Here is a 20735-nt window from a genome sequence, read left to right on the forward strand (position 1 = left end):
AACCGTGAAGGATTTTTTTTAACAAAATGTGCAAGATTACATCTCACATTACACTTTTTCTGTGAGCGGTTTAATTCTAAAATGCCTTCTATTTCTCATATTCTAGTGGACATGGATGCAATGCATTATTTGCAATGCATGCAAAGTTATTCCTATTCAACCATGCTCATTGGTTTGATCACTTGATTCATCAACATCACATTTGCAGTGATCATGGAGGAAAGTAGTAACCTAGTGATACCTTCCACTTGCAAACCAAAGTCTGCTAGTAAACACTACGCTGCGGTAGGAAAAATTACTACAAGATTGCTTAGTAGATTATGGGATTGGAGTCAGAAACTAAAAAACTAAAAAATTCCATGTAGGTACATTTCCATGTTTGAAATAGAAATTAGTCTCATTAATTCAAAAAGTGTCAGACATCACTAGACAAGCACTCATTAACACATCTTCAGAAACCTGTGCCATGCATCTCACTCGAGGTAAGACACTTAACACCACAGTAATATAGTTGCCGCAAACAAAATGTTTATTTTTCATATTTTTTATACAAAGAAAAAAAATAACTCATCTAAGAGAGTATTCATGGGCAATTCATAGACTTTACAAAATGTCTCTAAAATCCTGATTTGGTAGGATATGTGGAAGTGGATTCAGATTTTTTTTAAATCATTAAAATGGACAAGCCATGCAAAGAGTGACATCAAATGTTCACCCGTTTCTAGTAGTCAGTCAAATCTATTCCAAAAAGGAATGCATTAGGATTTTCATAGTTATTTGATTTACCTCATTGTTGAACAGGTATCTTTCTATGTGAGTTTTGTTTAGGACTACCAATATCTTTCATTGCAACATTGTTGATCGTCAGCACTGCCTCAAGACCAATGGGCCAAAATCACCTGAAAAAAGCTGCAAAATCCAAAACTCTGAACTGGCTTGCATCTCGAACACAACACCTGCTTAAAGAATATGTAAGTAGTGGACATCAAATGTTATTTGTCACATGCGCTTAATACAACAGGTGTAGGTAGACCTTACCGTGAAATGCTTACTTACAAGCCCTTAACCAACAATGCAGTTCAAGAAATATGAACTATGGACATGGTTATTATATTGTGTAAAAGTGAAATAATGGAAAGAGCTTAGGCCTGTACATAATATTCGGTAAAATGATTAAACAAGAAAGAAAACATAAACTCTGAAAAAGAAAGACTGTAAAATGGTGCTTAAATCCAAAATGTATCTTCTCATTAGGTGAACAGCAATTTCCAGGGAGAAGACCCACAACTAAATTTGACCATTACAGACATCATTCTGCCTGTGACGAGTGTCTCTGCCGTTAGATCCTCCTGTGCCATCAATGGATACCTTAGACAACTGAAACAAATGATTCAGCGAGATGATTTGACTGGAGACTCAGAGAGATTCATATCTCAGACTGAAGTCATCAGGAGCCAGGTCATAGCAGCCATGGATAATCAAAACTGTGTGAAACTAGATCTGGAGAAGCCAGGGGACAGTTCATACAAAAGGAAACTAATGGGTTACAAAATCCTTGATAACGTCTACAAGTGGCTGAAGGGATACTACAAAACACAACAAGCGTCCTTAGACTAGTCTTGTTCTTTGGAGGATAAATGATAAACTTGATATATTTATTTATTCATTCATTTCAATCTATTTATTAATTCATATATGTATTACTTTTTCACTTGCTTACATAGCATATTTATTTATTTGTTCATGAACCTATAGTAAATGATGCTGTTCATTTGACCTCCCTGTACTCCGTTCAAAAAGGTCCAGTTAAGTGCACAGGGGAGCAGCGGCTGCATAAGGTTTTCCCCAGAGTTTTTTTATTAAAACTCATTTTAAAACCCATAGTCCATTTGTTCACAAACCATTTGACTGTCATGCTGCTCTTGCATGTTGTGTGCAAAATAAATACATTTTCTTTTATTCAAAGGAAAGGCCATATGTGTTCCCAATTTAATAATTTTGTATCTGAAGGGTTGAATTACTTAAAGGAAAAACGCAATATAGATAGCCATAGGTTTTCACATTTAGAAAAATGAAATATGATCAACTTAAGCAAGAAACAGGTTGACTAGGGTAGGCCGTCATTGTAAATAAGAATTTGTTCTTAACTGACTTGCCTAGTTAATTAAAAAGGTTCAATAAAAAATGTAAATAGGCTATAAGAAGTTCAAAAACTTATTAGCACAATGTGATCCAGATATGACTGTGAAGGCAAGGGTTGGTTTGGGGTTGTTTAGGGTTATAATGTTGAATAAGTAGTATGGCTTCATACTGTCCGGGACATTCTAGACGAAAAGGCATAGTTTGAATTCTGAACATACCAGTTCTACTGGTTGTGAAAACTGGAACCACATTAGTGAAATATTGCAAAATAGTCCTATTTATGCCAGAATAATTGCACAATAGTTTGTAGACTCAAGTACCAGCAACAATGTGAATATCTCATTCCATACCTTACAGTCTATTTAATGGGAATGTATTAATTACATTTATTAATACATACATTTATTTGCATTTCCCCAATTTGCATTCTGGGATGTGAATTAGGTTTATTCACAGTACTTTAAGGGTATAGGCCTTCCATTGACATGCTTCCTAGACTTGTGACGTGCCGTCGGGAATGTTCTTGGGGACCTTCAATGCTGCAGAATGATGGAGGCCACTGTGTTCTTGGTGACCTTCAATGCTGCAGAATGATGGAGGCCACTGTGTTCTTGGGGACCTTCAATGCTGCAGACATTTTTTCCCCCAGATCTGTGCCTCAACACAATCCTGCCTCGGAGCTCTATGGACAATTTATTGGTTTTTGCCCTGATATGCACTGTCAACTGTGGGACCTTATTTACAGTAGACAGGCGCCTTTCCAAATCATATCCAATTAATTGAATCTGCCACAAGTGGTCTCAAATCAATTTGTAGAAATATCTCAAGGATGATCAATGGAAACAGGATGGACCTGAGCAAAGGATCTGAACACTTATGTAAATAAAGGTATTTATGTTTATTTTTAATAAATGTGCAAACATTTCTAAAAACCCTTTTTTTGCTTTGTCATTATGGGGTATTGTGTGTAGACTGATGAGGATTCTTTATTTTTTAAATCTATTTTAGAATAAGGCTGTAATGTAACAAAATGTGGAAAAAATCAAGGGGTCTGAACTCTCTCCGAAGGCACTGTATATATTCCATAAACGATCACTCAACCTTTGCACTTACGAAATGATTCACAATCACTGATATTTCTCCACAGGGACATATTTACTAAATCTGTGTGTGAGATTTGAGTTTTCAGAAAGCCTGTGCCAAGTATGTTATTCCTACGACTACATTTTGAATCAGGACAGCCCCGATATCTGGTGAATGTCAGGGAAGCCCCAACATCTGACACTCAAGTTGATCAAATTACACATCTCATTTACTCTCAATGGGAGTAGTGATTACTCACACAATAACAAAAAAATGACAATAAATCAATTTCAATATGCATTTTCGAAAGAAAGAGGAAAGAAAGCATATTGGATGATCTTTATCTCAACCTGCACATTTATAAGCAAAGGCCTTTGCCACTTTGACCAGATCTACACAACTATTTGACATGGGACTCTGTGGTGGTGAGAACTCAATGTTTATTTTTAACAATATGTTTTGCTTGAGAGGAATTTATATATTGGAGACACTCAGTAAAGATGTAATCTGCGGTCTCTTAGACAAAACATTGCACAATATTGTTTGATCTTATAGTGAAGATAACATGGGTAGTGTAAGTGACTATAGTAGAAATATTCATGGTCTTTTAAGGACCAATAGCATTTCGATGATAAACTTACAGGTCAGATATGGGTTGTGTTGGAGACTAACTTGAGTGCCCTCTTTCAGTGTTTTACCTGTTCCTGTGCCTTACATCACAAGTAGCAGCCTTCCAATGGACACAGATGGCAACATATATGATGTTGCGTCATGGACAAAAAGAGTTGGACTACTTGGTATGTTTAGGAGCCTTTTCCTGAGTGTTAAAAGGTTAATGAAACTAGAACTCTATAAAGAAAAGCAAACAACATTAGCACTGATTAACTGTAAATCATTGCCTTCATCATACATGCAATCAATGATGATTATATTGACACTGTAGAGCCTTTTAACAGTAGAAAATGACTTTCATTTCTCTTTCATATTCTACTAGAACCAGCCCGGGATTCTTCCCCCCCATACTGGGCCCAACCAGGTAGGCTGGATCCAGGAGCCGAAGATGAACGAGAAGATCACCGGAAAACATCTTTCTGCCTTTCTTTGTTATATGAGTGAAGCTGCCAAACTGAACATGGAAAAGAGGGTGATCAATGGACTCAATGAGGCCTGTCAACATATCAAAGACCTGAAATCCTGGATGTGCAACCAACAAGACTGCCAAGAAGTGTGCCAACTCCCTTTTGATGTGAACGACCACCACGAAACTCTTATGTTTGTGAAGAGGCTTCTCACCCTTTACACACAATGGTTGATTAAAGGAACAGAGTAATATACAATATGCCTACTTGAAGTCTAGCTTTATTAATAATTCATATTTATTTATGACATTTATTTATTCATCAGTGTGTACTGGTCAGTGTCTTATCAATTGAACACTCATATTTGGTTCCGGGTCACATTGAAAATACTGTTTTTTTGTCAAAGAATTGGCTGTATCATTATGTTATCATTTGTGTCATACAAGAATGTTACCAATTGTTGGAAATGCCATGTATTGTACCTGATACACATTAAGTAATATGCAAAAAAATACTATGTTCCATTCATTAAAAATGTTTCTGGAAATTGTACCGTTTGACATACTTCCTAGACTTGTGATGTGCCATCGGGAACGTAAGAAAGTAGGATATTAAGGTTACCCAAAACACAGTACACAAGAAAAACACAAACCATGTAGGAAAAAAAACTATTTTCTTTACTACAAGAAAGAAAATATTTACAACACTAACTTCTCAGAGGGAACAAACAGACAAGGACTTCTAAAAAGTAATCTCATAAATGAAATCTTCCTTAGACAAAATTGTTAATACTTTCTTGACAGAGGAATATTTTCCACATAGTAACTGCTTTGCAAACAAAACAAGTTTAAATCATCATGACATCCATCTGCCCTTGCCCTTTGAGTATTTGCATAGCTCCAATTCCCTTAGAATGGAACAGAAATAAAACGTTTGATCTGAATGACGTTAGATGAATGTTAGCTGTGATTAGCCCTAATGCTGTCTGATTTGGACAATAATGTACATGTGGGGCTCAGAATCTTGATCTGTAACAATAATAGTCCCCAGTCATCGGGTAAAGGGTGCAAAAATTAAGTGATCACAGTTAAGACATGTCTTAAGGCCTCTCAAAAAGCACACTATAAAACCCCCATAAAATATACATTCATGAAATAAACAACCAATGCTGCTAGATTTGACATCATTCAAAGTAAACTGTTGTTGTGCATCAAGTAATAAATACAGAAAAATCATTAGACTTCCTGAGGAGAGATTACACAAAATGTGCTAAGACATAACAAACAAAAAAATAAGACCCAAAATATCACACTGCAACAGTAATACAGTATCCATGCATGTACCGTTCTGGGGTGCATTTCTCATAAAGGAGTAGTCTCTCTAGACAGATGGGATGCCTCCCACAATGTGACAACGTAGGTTGGTGTTTCCAAGACTAATAAAGGAGAGGGGTGTAAAATTTACGTTCCTATATTAATTTCAATATGGCCTATAAAAGTTGCATCTTTTACAAATAAGATCTGAACTAGGAGAGACATGCATCTTTGAAAGGCTAGCTTGATTATGAGAAACAAATATAGAACATACATACGCTATGTATGCTTATATAACCTGTATGCTTATGGCTGTCGCTTGTCTTCAGCTTAATGTATGCTAAATGTGTTTGTTTGGTGAAAGGGTACAGCATAAACACTCACCAGCGCCTCCCTTAGCGGAACAAGAAGAAAATAGCAACATTCACCACATAATGTTTGAATGCTCTTATAACACAACTTTGTTTCTTTGTTTAATTGACTGAATGGAAGGTAGGCTGCAGCGTATGATGTTAAATGTACAGTGAGTGTAGTGTGCCCCCCAAGTGCTTCGCATTTGGTCTTCGGACCACTCAGGGTCCATTCCGTAAAACTGCATTTTCCTTAAGTGAAAGGTGAATATTATTCCATGGATAACCCTTGGCTTAACATTATCTGAGGATATTAGACTTCTGGTATGATTCAGTACAAGCCCCCAAGAAAAGGGTAGAATACCCAGGACGTCTGTCCACAAAGGACTGGGACACCCTCCCTCCCACCAGATGCATATGAGCTGAATGATGAGAATGAAAGACCAGTAGCAAATAGTTACTGTTGAAGGCTTTCATGGTACTCAAAGCATGCTGCCAATCAATGCTAAGCTTTTGGTTTGTTTTATAGGCTTTTTGATGGCAAGCTCAGTGTATCCACACTCATCGTCATACAGAGTAAACAACAGAACCAACTGAATCTCACTCAACTCCTTCAAGAGATATTTCCCTTTTAAGACAGTTCATAGGCCATCTTATACCTTAAATCATTTAAGAGCTGAATAAAACAAAAAGATACAACAAAAATGAGCAAGTATGCTAAATGGTTGAAGCGCCATGTTATTTGTCTGCGGAATTGAGCCTGAAAACAAGCTGGTAGTTCCCCTGTCAGCAGTGTTGAAGGTTACATTAACAAAAGAGCAACAAGGGCAGCAGGTCGCCTAGCGGTTCAAGCTCTGGGCCAGTAACTGAAAGGTTGCTAGATCGAGTTCCTGAGCCAACAAGGTGAAAAAAATCTGAGCAAGGCACGTAATCCTAATTGCTCCAGGGTCGCCTTTTATAATGGCTGAACATGGCCATGACCCCACTCTCAGAGGGTGTCCCAGGGGGAGTTGGGATACGCAAAAAACACAATTCCAATTCACACATGTGTATAATACACACTTGTACATATGTGAAATAGGACAAATATAAGCACCCACATTATTGCTGTGTTCAAAAGATGCTGTAAAGTTGTTCCATAGGTTGTGTGTATCAATCCTCCAAAGTAATGCACCAAGCCTGGGTTGTTGACAGCAAAGCCCAGTCGATGTATAGGAATGATAGGTCAGTGGGCTGGATAAGGTCACGCACATCATGTCCTGTTCTGAATGGTAATGGATAGGGTGGAAGACAGAGTAACCTCTTTGGATTACCTTTAAGGCAAACTAGTGCTGGTGCTTTTCCATACAATTGTTTCAAGGTGTTTTTCAATCTGGGGAGGTTAGAGGAGTTTGTGGTAGGGGCCCTCAGTGGCGGGCTCTACTAGAGAGTACTATGACCATGCCCTCGATCTGAACCCTTATTCCGCTTCCTCTCTCCTGAGGGTGCGGCTAGGAGTCTGCAGAGTGCCTGTGGGTGTTGGTGACAGCCTGGGTGGCTTCCTCAGGCAGCAGGTTAGGGTCAGTAAGGACAGATGTGCTCGTGCTGAGCTGCCGGAGAGTGCTTAGGACCACTGGACAACAGAAAGACCAATCAGCTATACATTCATCAGAGTTGACATTTTGTGTGACAACAAGTTACACAAAACAATGTCAAATTTTAAATTTCTCTCCATAAAATGATATATGAAACAATCATGAATGAATGAATCGTGAAGTGATGAGTGATGAGTGAGAAATGTCATACCCCTCCACAGACAGTCATGTGCTAGCTGTCTAATCTGTGTTTTATGAAATGTGCAATAAGCATAACAATATGCATTTATATGAGGAATGAAACAAAGATGAAGACAAGGAGCTAGCATGCCTCAGTAGGGCTTCAGATTGTGTAGCTGACTCTTCAGGATCCTACTTCCTGCAGCATGCTAATCAGACAGTAGTAATATAACCTAGTGAAATGAACGGTCTCCAGCGAAGATAATCTCTGACGTCAACATCCCTCCCTCATATCATGAGATCGCTCCTCTGAGTGCAGGAGACAAATGTTGGCCAAGAAAAACACTGAATGTGTTCTTTCTTGTAAATAAATTACAGGAAAAGATTGTGGGTGATAGAGGTTGACAGATCATGACACCATGACACCAAACTTTCCTTAGAAAGCATTGGGGGTGGAATGGACTTTTATACATTCTAAAGAAGGAAGTATAGCATAACGTCACACATGCAATCTAACACCTACAGAAAGACAGTCATTCAAGTAAAAATCATAGTGAAATGCCAATGGAATCATTAGCCTCACTCTCCTACTTTGACACAGCTACCATTTAATTGAAAACAACATGTGTGTGTGTGTGAGAGAGGTTTGGGGTGCTGCGTGGGGTTTACTTACTGGGCCTCAGCACAGGCAGGGAGCAGTGACAGTCTAGCCATTGCAGTGTGGTCTCGCACAGCTCCCCTTTGCTTGTGGTGGAGACCGTCCCATTGAAGGACTCAAACAGGGGCTTAATGATGATGCTGAACTAAGGATGGTGGGTCAAGGGTCAAACACACTATTGAGAAAACAGATCTGAATTCGCATCCTATTCCTTTCTCTCACTGACAATCAAGACAGATATACTCAGATGGCTCATGGAACAACAGTCCTTCAGTTAGGTCCAAAAGTATTTGGATAGTGACATGTTGTTGTTTTGGTTCTGTACTCCAGCACTTTGGATTTGAAATTATACAATGACTATGAGGTTAAAATGCAGACTATCAGCTTTAATTTGAGGGTATTTTCATTCATATCGGAAATTGCAGCACTAGATATAAAATGCTAACCTCCCCTGTTATTGGTAATGGTGAGAGGTTAGCATGTATTTGGGGGTATGATCTTTGTGCCTCAAACTTAGTCACTCATCATTATTCACAATTCATTCAGGATAATCCATAATAATGGTAGCAATCACAAGTGTTCAGAAACTAGGGCCTCCCAAGTGGCGCAGCAGTTCTAGGGCACTGCATTGACTCCAAAATGACATCTCATTTACCATTGGTTTCTATTGGGCCAAAATCATCTGAAACACAACCAAAACAAAGTACAAATGCATCCAAAAAGTTTATCAAGCTTGATGTAGTCATTGTGTGGTAGGATTATGGGATCAAATACTACACTTTTGACTATGTTAATACATACAGAGCATTCGGAAAGTATTCAGACCCCTTGACTTTCTCCACATTTGGTTACGTTACAGCCTTAAATCTCTAAAAATGTATTAAATAGTTTTTGACCCTCAATCTAAACACAATACACTATAATTACAAAGCAAAAACAGGTCTAGACATTTTTGCAAATGTACATTTAAAAACAAATGAAATATCATATTTACATAAGTATTCAGACCCTTTACTCAGTACTTTGTTGAATCACCTTTGGCAGCAATTACAACCTCGAGTCTTCTTGGGTATGACGCTACAAGCTTGGCACACCTGTATTTGGGGAGTTTCTCCCATTCTTCTCAAGCTCTGTCAGGTTGGATGGGGAGCGTCGCTGCACAGCTATTTTCAGGTCTCTCCAGAGATGTTCGATCGGGTTCAAGTCCGGGCTCTGGCTGAGCCACTCAAGTACATTCAGAGACTTGTCCCATTGCCACTCCTGCGTTGTCTTGGCTGTGTGCTTAGTGCCGTTGTCCTGCTGGAAGATAAACCTTCGCCCCAGTCGGAGGTCCTGAGCGCTCTGGATCAGGTTATTATCAAGGATCTCTCTGTACTGCTCAGTTCATCTTTCCCTCAATCCTGACTAGCCTCCCAGTCCCTGCTGCTGAAAAACATCCCCACAGCATGATGCTGCCACCACCATGCGTCACCGTAGGGATGGCACCAGGTGTCCTCCAGGCGTGACACTTGGCATTCAAGCCAGAGTTCAATCTTTGTTTCATCAGATCAGAGAATCTTGTTTCTCATGGTCTGAGTCTTTAAGTGCATTTTGGCAAACTCCAAGCGGGCTGTCATGTGCCTTTTACTGAGGAGTGGCTTCCGTCTGGACACTCTACCATAAAGGCCTGATTAGTGGATGGCTACAGAGATGGTTGTCCTTCTGGAAGGTTCTCCCATCTCCACAGAGGATCTCTAGAGCTCTGTCAGAGTGACCATCGGGGTCTTGGTCACCTCCCTGACCAAGGCCCTTCTCCCCTGATTGTTCAGCTCTAGGAAGAAACTTTGTGGTTCCAAACTTCTTCCATTCAAGAATGGAGTCCACTGTGTTCTTGGGGATCTTCAATGCTGCAGAAAGTTTTCGGTACCCTTCCCCAGTTCTGTGCCTCGACACAATCCTGTCTTAGAGCTAAACGGACAATTCCTTAAACTTCATGGCTTTATTTTTGCTCTGACATGCACTGTCAACTGTGGGACCTTATATAGACAGGTGTGTGCCTTTTCGAATCATGTCCAATCAATTGAATTTACCATAGGTGGACTCCAATCAAGTTGTAGAAACAGGATGCACCTGAGCTAATTTTCAAGTCTCATGGCAAAGGGTCTGAATAATGATGGAAATAATGTATTTGTCTTTTATTTTAATAGATTTGCAAAAATGTCTAAAAACCTGTTTTAGCTTTGTCATTATGGGGTATTGTGTGTAGATTGATGAGGATTTGTATTTATTTAAACAATTTTAGAATAAGTCTAACATAACAAATGTGGAAAAAGTAAAGGGGTCTGAATACTTTTCGAAGGCACTGCACTCTACACTCTATACATTTCACAAGTCTGAAAGCTGAGGTTAGGGTGCTTTCCAACAGTCAAACGGTGGCTCTTCTTTGCTGATATAGAGCATCTTATCTAGCCATCTGATCTAAATAAAATGAACAAGCATAATATTAAAAGTAGCCTGATTGAATCTTATATTATGACAAAGGATAAGGGTAAAAGGATACAATCCAAAACTTCCAGTTCTGAAGTGTGCGGCTCTTCACATACTCATCAAACTTCTCCCGCATGTGGTCGAAGCGGTGGCGTGTGATAGGCACTCCAGTAGCAGGCAGCTGCTCCTGACACACACTGTGGCACAGCAATAACATACAGATCAGATTACTATGTAATGTATACTGACACATGGTATCATCACATATGGCAGGGTGCACACCCACTCTGCCCAGATGCACTTTTGTGATGAAATTTTACTTCCTTATGTTATAAAATACATTTTACAGAGACAAAAAGTATTATTCATGTTCTGAATCATTCAGTGGGGTCTTTAGCATATCATTAACAGTATATCCAAAAAGTCAGATTTTGCAACCTAATACATCCAAAAACAAACCATGACCTCTTGACAAAGCTGTGCAGGTTTCTCTGAACAACGTGAGGATTTGACATTTTGTGGCCGTTCTTCAAAGTTGTTTCCACAGGTCGAAAAAAACTAAATTAGCATTGACACGAGCCAAATGAAATATAAAAGACTTGGTATAGGTTCAGTGCTCCGTTGACATTTCACAGAGACACGCTTGTTTTGTGAGAAATCTTTGAGAAATAACAGCAATTTTTTACCACTATTTTTCTCTGGCCTCCGTTAATTTATTCACCTCAATTCTGGCCACCCTGCAAGGGTACACACTCCAATAACTTTTGAATGGATTACAATAAGAGACGTGGGGTTTGGACCATTGGTTTTCTTAGAGGACTATATATACAATTAACATATTTTTCCCATTGGTTAAAAGATGCGTTTTTGATTGGACACCCTACATGTGACTGTGTACCAATAATGAAAATGTTTCATGAACTCGTCTCCTCAGAGGAGAGTAATAACAGATAACAGTGAGGCAGTACGTACTTTATGGAGGCATTGATCTCCTCAATCTCCTCCCGTAGCCTCTTGGTCTCTTCCTGCATTTGCTGCCTCTCCTGCTGCAGCTTCGCAATGTAGTCAACGGTCTTCTGCAGCGTGCCAGCGTTACTGATCTGGTATTAAACACAACAAGAATGGGTGGCGATATTGGGAAGGTCATGTCAAAATATATATATTTTTTTTATAGTTTAAATAAAAGCTTTGGGTTGCATGTTGGAACATTCAACAGTGTGATGGTATCCATCTTTCTTTCATTACTTTACTATTTGTACCCTGCACCTGAAAATAACAGGATGTGCATATACAATGCTTCTGAACTGAACTTTAAATAAAAGCCATCAAAAGTTAGATTTGGAAGATATGAGTATGTTGATGACAGACAGATAATGGCTTTACATTGGACTGGGACTTGAGAGTGGGAACCAGGCTGCTCAGTGTTTTGAAGCCAATGTTGATGTTAAAGCGCCTCTTCTGTTCAGCAGTGATGTGGGTCACCCTACGGCTCTGGAACAGATAGGGAGGAGAGACAAGTATCATCACAATGATCAGTGTCCACAACGCTTCTACAGCAGGCACCCTCAGCACCGGACCTGCCTGAAAAAGCTGAAATTATACACAGTCAAAGAAACACACAGAGAGAGAAGCAGACAGGCATGTGGGCTGATGATACCTGGTTGGACTCGTTCTTAGAGAGGGCTGTGCTGTTGCTGCTGAGGGGAGACTTAGGACTGGAGACCTGCTCTGACCCACACGGGGACCCCTGACCTGAGCCACGCTCCTCATGCCCTGGGAGAGACAGATGATCCAGAGTTGCCAAAAACCATCACAAAGACTGCTACACCAGTGAGCACCAACTCACAAAGACAAATCAATAATGTTATGGAAAGCAGAAGTGCTCTAAACATTCCAAAACAATGTGTATGAATGTGTTACCATGCCACATCCTGTATGGCATGTAAAGTTATTAGATCGATAGCTTAGGTTAGACAGGAGGAACGTACCCTCTGACACTTGACTGAGGTTAGTGTACATACAACAGAAAAAGTAAGGGCTTGGCGTATGTCACTCACCAGTACAGTCCTCTTTATTGATAATGAGCTGGGGTGACTTCGGAGTCTGTGGAAGGATATGAAATCCAGGAGCCTGAGAGAGAGGGTTGGGAAGAAATAAAACACAAATTAAATGAAAACGAACTAACATAAAACTGGGTTCAGTGTAAAGTAAGGCAGGCCCTTCAGAGCAGACACTGTCTTACCCTTGATAGGCTTGAGGAGGCGATGACCACGCCAGTTGAGGGAACCACGTCTGCTTTCAGGGGAGTTGGAGTAACAATCACTGCACTGGTATGCCCTGGGAAGGGGGCTGAGACAGCAAAATATTTGACATTACAACCGTCACAGAATAAATGCTGATTTTTTCTCATTTATTTCATCTCTAATATTGAGCTTGGATGTCATCGATGATCTTTGCTAGGATCATCTGGGCTCAATTGCTTGCAAATATTGACTAGGTTTCATTCAGTGTTTTTCATTACAATAGTGACTGACTATAAAAATGACAAACAGTATTGCCACCTTGTGGTGTGATCACAATATGAGATCGCTCTCTAGTGAAGCAGTAATCCCCCACTTCAATAAATGGTAGTGTTTTGGGAGTAGCACCTGCTAGGCATGCATTAAACCAATATTACATTCAATATTAAAATCAATACACCATTCTCATCCATCAATAATGAAATAGTTTGGGATGTGATAACTCACTTGTAAGGATGAGGTGAGATGAGGGGATGGGGTTGGCAGGAACTATCCTTTGCACATGGCATGTCTTTTTGCTGGAGCAAGAAGGCTGGATGGGTCTGGGCAGGGCGAAAGTCTGGGGGTGTTGGAGGGGGATGGCAGGTGAGGGTGCCAGGGGCTGGAGGGGGGGTGGTGGTGGTGGAGGAGTCCGGGTTAAGGAGCTGAGCTCAGAACCCTGACTGAAGGTGGTGGCAGCCTCACTGGGTGTAACAATGGAGGAGGCGGTGTGTGTGATGACAGATGGGGGTGGGGAACCGTCCAGGCTTGTAGCATCGTCCAGGGGTGGGGGGGCTACTGATGTTGCTGTGACAGCACCTTGGCAGGGCTGGGTGTGTGGCATCGTGGGAGGGGCTGAGGGTTGCATGAGGGAGGAGCCTCCAGCCTGACCACTGGGGGGCACTGGCGCAGTGAATAGAGGCATGTAGTTCTGTACATAGGAGGAACCTTCATCGGTCCCACTGGTTTGATTGGCCATGAGGGAGGAGATAGGCAGGGGGGCTGGGGAGACGAGTCTGTGGTCATGACTGATGGACGGTAGGTCAGCTGAGAGGTGCATGGAAGAGAGAAGCTGGCCCTGTCAAGTCACAAGGACAGGAGAAAAGAAAGCACATTTATAATGTTATCAGTTAGTCAAATTATGTGAAAACATCTAAGAATAAAGGCAGGAGTGTGTTAGGTCTGGGGGTATGTTAGGGCTGAGGTTCACAGTGACTGGGTCTAGGGTTTTACCTGGGATTGAGAGCTGCTGCTGGGTAGAGGAGTGACGGATGAGGCAGTGAGGGAAGCAGGGGGGAAGATGGGCTGACGGAGGCTGTGAAATAAGTCTGGGAGAAGTCTCTAGGTTAGTTAAAATTAGTATAACATCCACTCCACCAACATAAGTGTTAATATAGCAGGTGGCATATCCTACAGTCAACTGCATGGGACTAAGAGGTTAGGAAGACTTCATACAATGATTTGGAGCACAAAGCAGTACATGAATGATTTTTGTGTTTTTTCGTCACAAAATCGGTGGCCTATGGCGCTTGCAATGTAGATTCTCTGTGCTCAAATTTTGAGAGGGAACGTATTCTTCCTTCCATCACGGTGCGGGCACTGTTGTGTAGATAGGGAGGCTGTATTTTACCAACAAACTTGCTTGGTTGAAACATTTATTTTGGTCCTCTTTCTCTTCTGGCACAATGTTGTTTCACAAAAGAATGTACTCTACATTATAAATGTAAACTAATGTAAAAAAATAAGCAACAGTAGCTAACCAATTGGCGAAAATGTGCACATTTTCCCACCAGTGGTGTTTTTCCACCAAACGGACTTATTGCAGATAAAAATCAGTGTGTGATGAAAATGATATTTTTTGCTTACGTTTTCATGTATCGAATAAAACTAAAAAGGTTCAATGTGTTTCCATCATATTTCAACTCTGTTGTGTTAAATTGCAAATGTTCCTACTCATGTGCTCTAGCCAACAGCTCACAGATACAGCATGTAGGCTAGTCTACATGATGAGATTATTATGGATAAGAGACAGAATATTTGTATTTGTCAAACGCCAGTCAAGCATCGATCATCATGTCACCAGAATAAGACCCTCTGTATTTATTAGAAAAGAACATCAAGTTCATCACTGTGCACTTTCACCACCCTGTGAAGTTCATTATAACTTCTTTCATCTGTAGCCTAATAAACTGCTTGGTTTTCGAGTCATAGGACCACAAACCATATCATCGCGTGACTACAAGTTTATTTCAATATTATATCAATATTTGCGCTTAAGCCACCTAAGGTCGATGTCTGCGCCGCTGAGGAAATGTAATTAGCATAATACAAAAAAATCCCTGTAAAAATCAGTCAGTTTAAGCTAGAGATATGTTGTTGTTTTTTTACATGGGATGTGACCCATTCGCCTATGTCGCACTTCCGGAATCAGCAGTGAAAGGTGACAGAGCTAGAGCTGTGAGACATCCCGAAGATCTGTCTTCTCACAAAATCGGCTATAGTGATCGAATGTTTTGGCCTATAAACTATGAACGATGGAAAGATGAGACGCTCACGAACACGATCGTATTCTCCGTTTTTCTCTACGACCCCCACAAGAGTCTTGGGACTCGTCTGAAGTAGGTAGAGCTGATTTGTCAACTTCTGTCTGTAGCATCCAAACAGTATGGGTTAAATACTGTGCAAAGATGGGACTCTCAAACATGTACATGCCAGTTGTCTCGCTCTAGGATGCCCACAGGCCTCGCAAGACTCGTCTGAAGGTCCCGCGGTACCAGGTTAATAAAAAAAAAATGGAAGTACACACACACATATACACACACACATACATATACACACATACAATTTTGTTTCTGGTGTCCTTTGACAGCTCTTTGGTCTTGGCCATAGTGGAGTTTGGAGTGTGACTGTTTGAGGTTGTGGACAGGTGTCTTTTATACTGATGATAACAAGTTCAAACAGGTGCCATTAATACAGGTAACGAGTGGAGGACAGAGGAGCCTCTTAAAGAAGTTACAGGTCTATGAGAGCCAGAAATCTTGTTTGCTTGTAGGTGACAAATACTTATTTTCAACCATAATTTGCAAATAAATTCATTAAAATCATATAATGTGATTTTCTGGAGTTTTTTCCCCCATTTTGTCTGTCATAGTTGAAGTGTACCTAAGTGTATCTTTTTAAGTGGGAGAACTTGCACAATTGGTGGCTGAATAAATATATGTATATATATATATATATATATATATATATATATAATCATATGTATATATATATTATATGTGATATATGTGTGTATATACATATGTATGTATATGTGTATATATATACATATATATATATATACATACATATATATATATATATATACATATATGTGTGTGTATGTATATATATATACATATATATGTGTGTGTGTGTGTGTGTGTGTATGTGTGTGTGTGTGTATATATATACACATATATATGTGTGTGTGTATGTATATATATATATATATATATATATATATATATATACATACATACGTATATATATATATATATATACATATATATATACATACATACATACATACATACATACATACACATACACATATATATACACATATACATATATATATAGAGTGCCTTGCGAAAGTATTCAGCCCCCTTGAACTTTGCACGCCCAATTTTTCAGTTTTTGATTTGTTAAAAAAGTTTGAAATATCCAATAAATGTCGTTTCACTTGTTGTTGATTCTTCACAAAAAAATACAGTTTTATATCTTTATGTTTGAAGCCTGAAATGTGGCAAAAGGTCACAAAGTCCAAGGGGGCCGGATACTTTCGCAAGGCACTGTACATACATATATATACACATATATATATGTGTATGTATATATACACATATATACATATATATATGTGTATGTATATATATATATATATATATATATATATACACATATATATATATACACATATATATGTATAAAATATATATACACATATATATATATATATATATACACATATATATGTATAAAATATATATATATACATACACACACATATATACACACACATATATATATATATATACATACACATATATATACACACCCACACACATATGCTGTGTGGCTTGGTTGGGTTGTGTTTCAGAGGACGCATGGCTTCCGACCTTCGTCTCTCCCGAGCCCGTAAGGGAGATGTAGCGATGAGACTATTTTTTATTTTACCTTTATTTAACCAGGCAAGTCAGTTAAGAACAAATTCTTATTTTCAATGACGGCCTAGGAACAGTGGGTTAACTGCCTGTTCAGGGGACCTTGTCAGCTCGGGGGTTTGAACTTGCAACCTTCCGGTTACTAGTCCAACACTCTAACCACTAGGCTACCCTGCCGATAGTAACTACTAACAATTGGATACCAAGAAATTGAGGAGAAAATGGGGCAAAATTCTAAAAACTAAATAAATAATAACAATAATAATTAGTGGATTCAGCTATTTCAGCCACAGCCGATGCTGACATTTGTATAAAATTGAGCACACAGCCATTAAATCTCCATAGACAAACATTGGCAGCAGAATGGCCTTACTGAAGAGCACAGTGACTTTCAATGTTGCACCGTCATAGGATGCCATCTTTCCAACAAGTCAGTTCGTCAAATTTCTGCCCTGCAAGAGCTGCCCCGGTCAACTGCAAGTGCTATTATTGTGAAGTGGAAACGTCTTGGCGCAACAACGGCTCAGCCGCGAAATGGTAGGTCACACAAGCTCACAGAACGGGATCGCCGAGTGCTGAAGCGCATACAAATTGTCTGTCCTAGGTTGTAACACACTACCGAGTTCTAACCTGTCTCTGAAAGCAACATCAGCACAATAACCATTTGTCAGGGAGCTTCATGAAATGGGTTTTCAAGGCCAAACCGCCGCAAACAAGCCTAAGATCACCATGCACAATGCCAAGCGTCAGCTGGAGTGGTGTAAAGCTTGCCGCCATTAGACTCTGGAGCAGTGGAAACGCGTTCTCTGGAGAGATGAATCACACTTCACCATCTGGCAGTCCAACAGATGAGTGTTGGTTTGGCGGATGCCAGGAGAAGTCTACCTGCCAGAATGTGTACTGCCAACTGTAAAGTTTGGTGGTGGAGGAATAATGGTCTGGGGATGTTTTTCATGATGATTTGGGCTAGGCCCCTTAGTTCCAGTGAAGGGAAATATTAACGTTACAGCATAAAATTACATTATAGACGACTCTGTGCTTCCAACTTTGTGGCAACAGTTTGGGGAAGGCCCTTTCCTGTTTCAGCATGACAATGCCCCCGCGCATAAAGCGAGGTCCATACAGAAATGGTTTGTCAAGATCGGTGTGGAAGAACTTGACTGGCCTGCACAAAGCCCTGACCTCAACCCCACGAAGACCGTCGGGATGAATTGGAACAGACCTAAATCGCCCAACATCAGTGCCTGACCTCACTAATGCTCTTGTGGCTGTATGGAAGCAAGTCCCCACAGAAATGTTCCAACATCTAGTGGAAAGCCTTCCCAGAAGAGTGGAGGCTGTTATCACAAAGGGGGGACCAACTCCATATGAATGCCCATGATTTTGTATTGAGATGCTTGACGAGCAGGTATCCACATACTTTTGGTCATGTAGTGTATATAAGGAGACTGTTTAGTGCTAAGGGGCCAAAAAAAACACTTCCGAACAAACTTCCTTTATATTAATTTGTTGGGGGGGGGAACAACACTAAATGTTGTTCCATGTAGTGAATCTGTTATTCAATGTGTTTGGGCTAATAACAGTTTTTAATCAAATAATTGTTTAATATTTTTGGGGGATACTTTAAGGGGTCTTAAAATTCTCAATCAAATAGATAAATTATCCTTGGTATGGCCTTCTTAAAACAATTCCATATAGCTTAGCAGAACCCCCCCCCCCCCCCCCGGCTTAGAAGTATGGTTTAAAGGCGATTCCACCTCTATTTCTCGCATAAAATTGTACCGAAACTGCCTGTTTCCATCACAGCTGTGTTGATATATATTTTATACAGTGTGACTTAAATGGTGTTCCCAAGAACACGAAGGTAACCTGCCTAAATGACTACCGACCCGTAGCACTCACGTCTGTAGCCAAGTAGTGCTTTGAAAGGCTTGTCATGGCTCACAACACCATTATCCCAGAAACCATAGACCCACTCCAATTTGCATACCGCTCCAACAGATCCACAGATGATGCCATCTTTATTACACTCCACACCTGGACAAAAGGAACACCTATGTGAGAATGCTACTCACTGACTAAAGCTCAGCGTTCAACACCATAGTGTCCTCAAAGCTCATCAATAAGCTAAGGACCCTGGGACTAAACACCTCCCTGTGCAACTGGATCCTGGACTACTTGACGGGCCGCCCCCAGGTGGTAAAGGTAGGTAACAACACATCCACCACTGTGCTGATCCTCAACACATGGGCCCGTCAGGGGTGCGTGCTCAGTCCCCCCCGGTACTCCCTGTTCACTCATGACTGCATGGCCAGGCACAACTCCAACACCATCATTAAGTTTGCAGATGACAACAGTGGTAGGTGTGATCACCGACAATGACGAGACAGCCTATAGGGAGGTCAGAGACCTGGCCGTGTGGTGCCAGGACAACAACCTCTCCCTCAATGTGATCAAGACAAAAGAAGATGATTGTGGACTACAGGAAAAGGAGGACCAAGCACGCCCCCATTTTCATTGACAGGGCTGTAGTGGAGCAGGTTGAGAGCTTCAAGTTCCTTGGTGTCCACATCAACAAACTAACAAGGTGCAAGCACACTAAGACAGTTGTAAAGAGGGCACGACAAATCCTATTCCCCCTCTGGAGACTTGGCATGGGTCCTCAGATCGTCAAACGTTTCTACAGCTGCACCATTGAGAGCATCACTAACAAGGTCCAAGCATCACTACCTGGTATGGCAATTGCTCGGCCTACAGAGGGTAGTGCGTAAGGCCCAGTACATCACTGGGACCAAGCTTCCTGCCATCCAGGACCTCTACACCAGGCGGTGTCAGAGGAAGGACCTAAGAGTTTTCAAAGACTCCAGCCACCCTATTCATAGTGTTCTCTCTGCTACCGCATGGCAAGCTGTACCGGAGCGCCAAGTCTAGGACCATGAGGCTTCTTAAGAGCTTCTACCCCCAAGCCACAAGACTCCTGAACATCTAATCAAATGGCTACCCAGACTATTTGCATTGCCCCCTCTCCTCTTTTACACTGCTGCTACTCTCTGTTCTTATCATCTATAATCTATAATACTTTAATAACTCTACCCACATGTACATATTACCTCAACTAACCGGTGCCCCCGCACATTGAGACTGTACCGGTACCCCCTTTATATAGTCTCGCTATTGTTTTTTTACTGCTGTTCTTTAATTACTTGTTACTTTTATTTCTTATTCTTACAAATGTTTTATTTAAAAAATGTAACTGCATTGTTGGTTAGGGGCTCATAAGTAAGCATTTCACTCTAAGGTCTACAGACATTTTATTCAGAGCATGTAACTAATACAATTTGATTTACTCGCATAAAAACAGTGGATGGAAACGTGGATAGTGTTGCTATAAATCCTGGAATACAAA

General features: G+C 40.4%; 1 protein-coding gene across 4 annotated transcripts in view; it reads right to left on the reverse strand.

Annotated features, from left to right (window-relative positions):
• Positions 1–4566: 4566 nt before the first annotated feature.
• mlxip (MLX interacting protein) overlaps positions 4567–20735 on the reverse strand; it is a 39775-nt gene continuing 23606 nt past the window's right edge. For all 4 annotated transcript variants that reach the window (XM_020490014.2, XM_020490012.2, XM_020490013.2 and 1 more), the window contains exons 8-17: positions 14358–14452; positions 13593–14202; positions 13088–13194; positions 12903–12975; positions 12503–12618; positions 12229–12336; positions 11818–11945; positions 10919–11042; positions 8395–8524; positions 4567–7579 (exon numbers count right to left, since the gene is read on the reverse strand). In XM_020490014.2, coding sequence (XP_020345603.1) covers positions 7458–7579; positions 8395–8524; positions 10919–11042; positions 11818–11945; positions 12229–12336; positions 12503–12618; positions 12903–12975; positions 13088–13194; positions 13593–14202; positions 14358–14452 — 1613 coding nt within the window. In that variant the 3' untranslated portion in view covers positions 4567–7457. The remainder of the gene's footprint in view (positions 7580–8394; positions 8525–10918; positions 11043–11817; positions 11946–12228; positions 12337–12502; positions 12619–12902; positions 12976–13087; positions 13195–13592; positions 14203–14357; positions 14453–20735) is intronic.

Source organism: Oncorhynchus kisutch, linkage group LG8, assembly GCF_002021735.2.
Source record: "Oncorhynchus kisutch isolate 150728-3 linkage group LG8, Okis_V2, whole genome shotgun sequence".
NCBI lineage: Eukaryota > Metazoa > Chordata > Actinopteri > Salmoniformes > Salmonidae > Oncorhynchus > Oncorhynchus kisutch.